The 10,489-nt window shown below is 36.8% G+C and overlaps 1 protein-coding gene across 1 annotated transcript in view; it reads left to right on the top strand.

Moving 5' to 3' along the window:
• The first annotated feature begins 298 nt into the window (after nucleotides 1-298).
• Nucleotides 299-10,489, top strand: part of Taf15 (TATA-box binding protein associated factor 15) — a 33,008-nt gene continuing 22,817 nt past the window's right edge. Inside the window, exons 1-2 of the mRNA XM_076871864.1 lie at nucleotides 299-408; nucleotides 8,473-8,512. Coding sequence (XP_076727979.1) covers nucleotides 402-408; nucleotides 8,473-8,512 — 47 coding nt within the window. The 5' untranslated portion in view covers nucleotides 299-401. The remainder of the gene's footprint in view (nucleotides 409-8,472; nucleotides 8,513-10,489) is intronic.

Below are 10,489 nucleotides of genomic sequence, written 5' to 3'. Positions count from 1 at the left end.
CCCCCTTTAGCTTCCTAAACTCAAATTCTATCAGATCCCATAGAGTGAGAAATAGGATTGTAAACAAGACAGAGCGAGTCAGTCCAGTTTCCTCCTCTGCCTGCCAAGGGTATTGGTACATTCCCCTCTCTGTTCCCTCTCAATAATGGTATGGCTCTTGGAGGGGAGAACAAAGAGGGACAGTGAAGTCCTCAGACTTCGGAGGGAGCCCTACTGCAGAAACACCCCTCTTGTCGTGGCGCGGTGGTATCGTCCAGTGTCCGCTGATTGGCTGCTGGGGCCCCGCAGTCGGCCTCAGCCCGCCGCGCCGCGCTCGGAACAGCTCCGGCCGCCGCGCCGCCTGGCTCTTGTATTCCTTGTTCTCTGCGGGCTCTGGGGGCTCCGCGCCGCGGCCGTTAGTCATGTCGGGTAGGTGACTGCTTCAGCGAACAGCGGCAGCGGCGAGAAGGGACCTGGCGGGGTTGGGCTGTCTTCCCGCCTACCGGAGGGCCCCGTGGGAAAGCCTCTGGCCTGAGGGAGGTTCGGGTGGGGGGGCGGACGCGGCGCCGCCATGTTGGACTGGAGGCACGCACGCTCCCAACGCTCCCAGGCTCCAAATCTCGGCGGGAGCGCTTCGGGGGCCGGTCTTTTCGCCTTGTCCTTGGAACCTGAGGAGACTTTCGACTCCCCGGGGAGGGTGTGTATGAGTCGGGGGCGGAGGCCGTCTACGCCACCGTAGGGGCGGGGGGGCGGGATCCGAGATCCGAGCATCAGCCTGAGAACCGGTGCTTCTGGTTCTCCGCTCCGCCTCAGATCTTTCAGCGAGGCCTCGGGCCAGTCATCTCGCCACCTCGTTCCTCAATTTCCCCATCCGCGAAGTGGAGCTGGGCCTTCCTGACTCACCCATTCATCAGGTGGGGGCCCTCACGCTCTGGGAGCCTTTTCAAAGTACATTGCCTTACACGAAGTCGTACCTAATGTCATTCCCTGTACAGTAACCACCCGCATTCAAGCTGGGGGTGTTTGCATATAATTCAGTTTCCTTTTCACTTTCCTCTGTCGTTCTTTCCCCTCCAGTTGTTTGTTCTGAAAGAGCTTGAGGATGAGCCTTGTCTATTATTGATAAACTCCTGTTCGTAACTAGAGAGCAAAGGAAAGGCAGTTTCTTCCACCAAGTAGTTAGGCTTGACAGTAGCTGTCTGTTTTGTGGAAGAGAAAAAGAGGCTTTACTTACTTTCGGACCTCCAGTTGAGATCTTGCTAGACCAGAATAAAAAGTCTGAACCTGGAGGTCCTCTTGACTTAGCAGTTCGAGCAAGATCACAGATGGCACTCTGCTGTTGGACTACATCACAGGCCACAGAGACCCAGGTATCCTCTTGATACATGACATCGTGAGAATTAGATATCACTTTGTGTGAAAACATTTCCTGAAGCCATATGGTTGGGGCAGCCTGTTATATTTTGGTATGAGCTAACCTGTTAGAATTTAGAGAACAGCTGCCCCAACCTGGAATCCAGTCTTGCAGAAGAATGGAAAGATGTGCAAATTAGTAAGAAAGAGTGGACAGGAGACTGATGTACTTTCCTTAGATCAATGTTGATGTTAAGGAGCCAGAATATTGATTTTTTTAAATAGAATCTACCCACCTGCTGGAAGAGGCAATAGTTTCATTAAATTTACCCCTTGCCTTCAATTCGTTTAATTATTCCAAGAGGAATGATTTTTTATTTCAGAGTAGACATTTGTGCATCTTTTACCAGATAATTAATTTGTCATGTAGTCTGGTAAAGCTCGAGTGAAGTGCATACAAGTATTTCCTCAGGAGTTGTGTAGCTTATCAATGTTTGAAAATATTAAAAATTTGCTCTTATGGATAAGTTGATCAAGTTTAAATGAATAGTGTTCATTAACATTTTTGTCTGTTTTTATTTTTAATATTATTATTGATGTAAAAATGGTTTATTTTTATGAGACTGGATAGTTTTAATGGAAAATTAAAATTCAGGGGTTTGCATTGTAAAACTTTGGCTTTTCTATGTATCATATTAGTGTAGGAGCTGATTAATGCCAGTCTTCAGATTACCCAAACCCCATGTGTTTGTCACTTAGTAATTTTTTAAATGCTGAGATTGGCCTTTTAATTGTTCAAAGCATTACTTAATATGCGTTCTTTTCTAATTTAACATTCAGTTAAAGCTAGAATCTTTAAGCTTTATTTAGCCTTGTTATACTATTTCTGCATTTTGTAATATGTATAAAATACTTTTGTCTCTGTATAAAATAGTGCTTTTGACTTGTTCTTTGATGGGTGTTCAAATTAATAAACTTAATATTAAACTCCCGTAAGCAACTAATAACATTAATTTTATGTCCATAAACATTCCAGACTACACTTGTAAATTTAATCTATAAAATTGACTCAGTCACTCCAGATACCTGACAGGATAGACTTATAACCTAGTGAATTTTTTTTTTTTTTTTACTTTTTATTTTTTATGGTTGAACCCAGAGGTACTTAACCACTGAGCCATATTCTCAGCCCTTTTACATATATTTTATTTAGAGACAGGGGTCTTACTGAGTTGTTAAGTGCCTCACTAAGTTGCTGAGGCTGGTTTTGAACTTGAAATCATTCTGCCTCAGCTTCCTGAGTTGCTGGGATTATATGCGTGGGCCACTAAGCCTGGCATAAACCTAGTAAAATATAAGCAGTTAAGTAATAAATAAAAATTGGAAACATATTTAAGTCATAATCTGACATTCAAGTACAAAGGTGAGTTTTGAGCTAAATCACAAGTATGATATCAATTATGCATTAAAAAAAATGAGTCAGAGTTCCTCTTATTCTGGCCGCATGGTGAATATCTTGAAAATCTACAACTCCCACCCAAAAAAGGCAAAAAGTTAGGAAAAGAAAGGGCAAACCCTGTTGCCAAAAATGAAGCTACCACCTTGATAAGCATAGAACTAACTTGGTAGTTATCCTGGAGAGGAGGATGTGGATGTCATTGAAATCTCATTGGGTTTTATTGTCCAAGTAACTATGGAAGGACAGGAGATGAAACCTTGAAAATGTTTCATCAGGTAGTGAGAACGGAAACCCGTAAATAAATCCTATGCTTACAGATTATATATTTGAAGGACAATATCTTCAGTAAAGAATGAACTAGAAAAATACTTCCTGCTAGCATAAGTGATAAAAAGGAAGCTTGCACACTGAGTAAAATGCATTGCTTGACAATTTGTAACATAAGGCCTGCTCTTCACACAATTTGAGTATTCATTTAGGTTTCAGGAAACCTTAAGACAAATTAACTTAAAAATTACTTCTTTGCTGATAAAATCAGTGGTGTTTCTGGTAAAAAACAAATGAATAAAACTTTTCTGAAGGAAATTTCACAGCTTAGATCACAAGGAATCCAAAAAAAGTGTCAAAAAAAAAATCAGTTCACAGTTTAAAAAAAAATTGTAGAACATGAGGGAAAAATTTTCCAAAATGAGAATTATGTGACAGAACTCATGATAATGTGAAACTATTATATGTTTAAGGTTATTAAAAACCTAAAAGAGTAAAAGGCTACATAAACTTGTTTTTTTTAAGATAAGAACTCTTTTTTTTTTTTAAGAGAGAATTTTAATATTTATTTATTTATTTTTTTAAAAGAGAGAGTGAGAGGAGGAGAGAGAGAATTTTTTAATATTTATTTTTTAGTTATCAGTGGACACAACATCTTTGTTTGTACGTGGTGCTGAGAATCGAACCCGGGCTGCACGCATGCCAGGCGAGCGCGCTACCGCTTGAGCCACATCCCCAGCCCAGGCTACATAAATTTGAAAAAGAGCCACTTATTTCTGGAGTTGAAAAAAGTGGAGAAGTTTAATATAAGACCTAGGCAAAGAAATAATTACAAATATGATTGATGTGATCTGTCTTCCAAATAGTAAATGTGGATGGTAGATCTAATCTTCCAGAATTCAGCTTGGATAAAAAGGTGAAAATGGAAGATAAAAAACATGGGGAAAAGGTTGGGAAGTTCTGTTATATCTAATAATGAGATTGATAATAAAAAAGTGGAAGAATCAGTAGTTTAAAAGATGAGACTTTTCCAAAGTAGATGAACATTTTGAATTGAGCACTAGTCTTAAATATGAGACAAAAATATGTTGATGTCTATATAAGTTAATGTGAGAGTGTAAATTATGAATTGCAAATAACAAACCTACCAGAGAAAATAGGGAACGGTTGTAAGATTGATAATAGTTTTCTTAAAATTTTAAGGGGATAGAAAACAATGAACTAATCCTCAGTGTTCAGAGGGAAAATAGCCTTTGACCTTGAATTTTCTACTTAAATAAACTACCTTATATGTGGTTATGAATGTCTGTAATCCTAGTAACCCAGGAAACTGAGGCAGGAGGATTGCAAGTTCAAGGCCAGCCTCAGCAATTTAGTGAGGCCCTAAGCAACTTAGCTGGACCCTGTCTCAAAAAATGAGAAGGGCTGAGATGTATGTAGCTTAGTGATAAAATGTCCTTGCGTTCAATCCCCAGCACAACACCCCCGCCAAAAAAAAAAAACAAAACTTTTTCATACAGATATGTACCTCAGATTACAAATACCACTTTGAGTCCTCTATTGAAAGAATTAATAATGTGAAATCCAGGGTTGGGGATGTAGTTCAGTGTAGAGCACTTGGTTGTGTGAGACCCTGTGTTTGATCCCCAGCACTGCAAAACAACAAAAATATATATAAAATCTAGAAGGTCAGAATGGAGTGTAAAAATCAACGTTGAAGAAAAAAGCACGATAAATAAGAAATACTGACATATATAACATTGAACATTAAGATGATTAAAAATGAAATGAAAGCAAAATGATAGGTAGAAGTTGTGATTGGCATTAGGGTATAAAGGTCTGTATTTCAATGGAGGTTGAAGATAATTTTGAACTTTTTCAGGAAAATGTTATTTAAATGAGTATACTCATGAAAAAAAATGATAATATAACACGAATATAACTTCTAAAGCAGTAGGAAAAAGGAGTAAAGAAAATAGGAAAGGAATTCAAAGGAAAAGAAAAACTGTTATGTAAAAGCTCTAAGTTAAAAGGGTAGGAATAAACAAAAATCTAATAGAAAAATATAAAACACCAGTTAATAGACAAAGGTTCACATGAGAAAAAATGGCTTAGTGATATGCTGTTCAGAAATGATACACAACAAAAATAAATGTTGAAAGTAAGATGGGAAAAGACCAGGCAAACACTACCCTAAAGGTGTCTTTGTGTGATGTTGAAAGAAAATTCATGGAAGATATATATGTAGTATCACATGCCTAACTATAGACCCTCAAAAGGAAAAAAAAAAAATGACATGTGTATGGTATGAGAAATTGACAAGTTTATAGTCAGGAAGATTTAAAACTTGAAGGTAAGGCAAGCAATAAGAATACAACCAAACATTTAAGTGGTACAACTACTAAACAATTTTTTTCTTTCTTGCCATATAAATTGACCCATTTATTATAGGCTGGAGGTTGTCTTAAATGGTAGATTCTGATATTATTTATTTCAGTCTTCTGATAGAATTAACTGTGAGGAAAGAAGTAGTGGTATAGGCCCAGGCATCACAGTGCCAGATCCCCATATCCTGTTCCTTCATTTTTCTTTTGCCACATAAGAAACGTGTATTTGGTGTGCTGGCTGACCTCAGTTTTCATTTTTCGGAGGGAGAAACCATCATGGTTCCCATATTAATGACCATTCTGACCTTCTTGGTGACTAACCATGTTGCTGTGACAGGACTGAGCCCAAAGAGACAGCAAACATGATTTTGTAGATATAGAATTCACCCCAAATTTAGAAACTTTATAATTCTTTCTAAGCACATAAGGGATATGTGTGGGTGCAGGGGGGAGAACCCAGTAAGTTCTATGATACCAAAAATGATAAAGCACCTTTTTTGGGTTTAATAAATATTTAGGGGAAAAAAAAAAGAGAAAACCCTATACACTGGAAATTTTAAAAGCATATCTAAATAATTCATGAGCCCTTATACAAAATCAGCCAGCTAAAGATGTCAGTATTTCAGAGGGTTGAAGGGACTGGATATGGGTTAAGGACCTTAATACTTACTAGATTTGAGGTAGGGTCACATGATGGTATAGGTGCTATGTACTTCTGTAGTTTTGCCTGAACTGAAAGGAAATACATTGGGATCTTGTACTCCTTTCTGTCTCTGGGAGAATCCGAATCTATGTCTTGGGTTACAGTTTAACCTGAAGCTTTATGCCTCTCCAAGTGACTTAAGTTTTGCTCAGTTTTTCCCTCCATAATCCTTTTCACCCTTTGATTTATATGAAGCTAATTTCCTTTGCCATTGGATAGATGCTTCTAATCTCTTATGGTTCAGTAGATTTTATATCTTTTTTCCTGTTTTTCTTTGATCATTACTTTTAGGAGTAATATACAGTGGGTTTTTTTTTTTTAGTTTTAAGTAGTTTTATGCCCTTCATATTCATAAAATAGTTTGTGTTAAGATTATATTTACTATTAAAATTAAGGATCTTAAAAAATCTTAAGTCAGATTGGAGATCTTTATTGCAGACAAGTGTCAAATTTGTTGTCACTCATATGTACAGCCAGTGTCAATGTTTTCATATAGTAGCTTTATATATATAAATTGGATGAATTTAATTTTGGGTGAGTTTCATAACTATTGAACAACATTTTTTGTTTAAGATTGAGTGAAGTTGGGCTTAATGGTCAGCAGTTTGAGACAGTAATTTTGCAGTTACAAGAGTCTCATAAAAATTTGATCCTATTCATTATAAATAAATGAACCCATACATTTGACTTGATTAGAAGCTAAAAGGTGTTTTTTTTTTTTTTTTTGGTACTGGATATTGAACTTAGGGGCACTTAGCCACTGAGCCACATCCCTAGCCCTTTTTGTTTTTTATTTGCGACAGGGTCTTGCTAAGTTACTTAGGGCCTTTCTTAGTTGCTGAGGCTGGCTTTGCACTTGTAATCCTTCTGCCTCAGCCTCCCAAGTCACTGGGATTATAGGCATGCGCCACTGGGCCTCAGCTTTTCAGTAATTTTTGATGTGTTAGACACTTTGAAATATTGAGAAAAGCAGCTGGGCGCGGTAGGCACATGCCTGTAATTCTAGCAGTTCAGGAGGCTGAGACAGGAGGATCGCATATTCAAAAGCCAGCCTCAGCAAAAAAGCGAGATGCTAAACACTCAGTGAGACCCTGACTCTAAATAAAAATATAAAATAGGGCTGGGGATGTGGTTCAGTGGTCGGGTACACTGAGTTCAATCCCTGGTACCCCCCCCCCCCAAAAAAAAAAAAGAAAAAAAAACTTATAGTTCAACTTTTTCTCTTTTTTTTGGCATGTTAATTCATGCTGTCCTTGGTAATTTTTATTGCTATAATTGAGGCTAGAAGTAGGTATTGTTTAGTATACTAGTTGGCTGAGTCCTTGAAAGCATGGTAAAATTGGAGTTAAATTGACTGAGCAATTTTTAGCGAATATTTGGAAACTCTTTTATTGGTGCTGACAATCACAGCAGTCCAATATAGAGAATGGTGTATATGTTGGGGTGGTAAGGATATGTTAGTAAATGTAACCCTGGCATACCTTTCCCCTTTTGGGGGGGAACATGAGCAGATGTCTTTTCATATATAAATATAAAATATGGCTTGAGCTTTGGGTGTTTGTTTTGTTTTGTTACTGAGGATTGTACCCAGGGGTATTTTGCCACCTAATACATCCCAGGTCCCCTTATTTTATTATTATTTTTAACCTCGGATAGACTCAAATTTTGTTTTTAGGAATTGCTGGTTGCAACACACTACATAGACCCCATGACCTTTGGTGAGTTGAAACCTGCAATTTGAAAACTGCTCTATACCGCAAAGTCCCAGCACCGGGATTAGGGTTCTTTTGTCAGTGCCCTTCCTGGACTTTGGCCCAGGCCTGCCCCACAGCAGACACTTGGAAATGTTTGAGTGTTCAGTTCCATTGTGGTAACCCTCATCCCCTGCTCCATGGTGACTTGGGCAGGGTGATCCCTGGCCCTTTTAAAGGATCTTGCTAAATTTCCTAGGTTGGCCTTGATTTGGGATCTTCCTGGTTTAGCCTCCTGAGTTGCTGGGATTATAGGCATTGGGATTATAGATACGCACCACCAGCCTGGCTTTTTTAAAGAATGCGTTTTAATTGTTTGTTTCACGTTTGTTCATTTGGTTCTTGTGACCATCAGCACACATTTGTAGAGCAGTTGTTTTCAAAGATGTAGTTATGTTAAAAAACAAACACTGTTTGTATAGATTTCTTCTTGTACGGTATTTAATTTGTAGTTTTTGTTTCTGCAGTAAATTTTGACATTTTCTTACTGCGTTTCATCCATATGGGCTAACGTCAGTCTAAGGGTTGAAAACAATTTCAAGTGAGATTTAAAATTGTTTTTATGTATTTTAGATTCTGGAAGTTACGGTCAATCTGGGGGTGAACAGCAAAGGTAAAGTATACATACACTTTAATATCATGAAAGGCTACAACTGAGAAAAATAAGATGAATTTTGTCAAGCTTTTCTTTTGAGACTTGGTATTTGGATGTCTAAAGATAATTAAATATTAGCTTATTATGGGAAAGAGAGTTGCCCTATGTAAATATCTGGGAAACATTCCATTTTTAAATGGCTGTTTGTAACAATAAATATAGATTTCTCCTGGAGATTAAAACAAATCTCCTGGATATTGTAAAGATTATTTTCTTTAGAAAATTTCTTAGAAGAAATAATTATGAAGGGGATTTAAGCAGTTGAACTATTAATAGGTTCTTAGAAAAAGCTTTCCATTTTTTGAACAGTATATAGTGTGCTAATGTTTTTATAAAGCAGATTTTCTTGAAGCACTATAATAGAAATGTTTAACATTTTTAGAGTCCTTCCAAGTCTACAATAAAAAGAAAGTTTATGTGAATGTGTATATTCTACTTTTGTTTACCAGAGTGTAACCTTCAGCTTATACTATAAACAGTTTTCAGCCCAATGTGAGATATTCAGAATAGCATGTCAGATATCTTCTGTCATCAGATTTTAAGCTTCCTAAAAGCAAAACTGATTCAAATTTTTTATTTTCATAAGATAGTATTTATCTCTTAGTAGGTAACTGACAAGAGTTTATTCAGTGAAGTGTATTTTTTAAAGTTAAAGGAATTCTCTTAGCATGTAATAGCTCTAAAATAATAGTATTTTTAAAAAACATTTTTCAAATGTTTTATTTTTCTTTGGATATTAGTCATGATATATACAGAAAATTTGTTTCTTGCTAGAGTTCACATTCTACAACATTAAAGAAAATTCAACTCTGGGAAGGTACATTCATTCATTCAGTCAGTCAACAAATATTGAACTACTTGTCAGATTCTGCTGTGATACTAGGGATACAGTATAATTTCATTTTGTGATAGTACTCTGGAAGATGCCTCTAATTACTGACGCATTTAAACTGGACTTTTAGTACTGCATAGGCGCTTTCTAGGAAGCTAAAGTTTTTTTTTTTTTTTTTTTCCTTAATCATTTTTTAGTTGTAGATGGACATTGTACCTTTATTTTGTTTATTTTTATGTGGTCCTGAGGATCAAACCCAGTGACTCACTCGTGCTGGACAAGCACTCAACCACTGAGCTACAACCCATCCCTAAAGATGTTTTATGTAAGGCAGATGGTAGGAAGAAATCTGTCAGAATGTAACTAAATTGATTAAAGTGTTAAAAAGTTCTAATATTTCCTGCTTTAGATATTTATTATGGATATATTACCTTGCTGTTTTTGGAAATAACACATGCCGTTTTTGGAAATAGCACATTCTTAAGTGTTATTTATGTATTTATTCATTTAATTTTTAGTTGTAGACGGACACAATATCTTTATTTATGTGGTGCTGAGGATCAAACCCAGTGCTAGGCAAGCACTATACCGCTGAGCCACAACCCCAGCCCTCTTAAGTGTTATTTTTAAGACCATTGTGTAGCTATAAATTTCTGTATATGACTTAAATATTGGAAAAATTTGGACCTCTGCTTAAACTGAGATTAAATAAAAACTTGCCTATAGAATGAGACTTGACAGTAACCTATCTTTTTATTTTTATTTTATTATTTATCCCAAAGCATAATTCTCTTGGAATTTTTTTTTTATTGGTTGTTCAAAACATTACAAAGCTCATGATAAATCATCTTTCATACATTTGACTCAATTGGATTATGAACTCCCATTTTTACCCCAAATACATATTGCAGAATTACATCAGTTACAAACTCACCTTCTCTTGGAATTTTTTATAGCTCTGGTGAAGTTTTGTTTTTTGTATTTGGGGTGTTTTTTTTTTTTTTTTTGGTGGGAAATTATCAAAGCAAACCTTTTGGTATTTGACATTGAAGAAGTCTGGGAGGTCATCACTTTTCACTTTAGAATCTGAGACAGGCAATTGA

This window comes from Callospermophilus lateralis, chromosome 11, assembly GCF_048772815.1.
Source record: "Callospermophilus lateralis isolate mCalLat2 chromosome 11, mCalLat2.hap1, whole genome shotgun sequence".
In the NCBI taxonomy this organism is placed as follows: Eukaryota; Metazoa; Chordata; class Mammalia; order Rodentia; family Sciuridae; genus Callospermophilus; species Callospermophilus lateralis.
The sequence above is the reverse complement of the archived record's forward strand: the minus strand, read 5'-3'. Positions and strand labels throughout refer to the sequence as shown.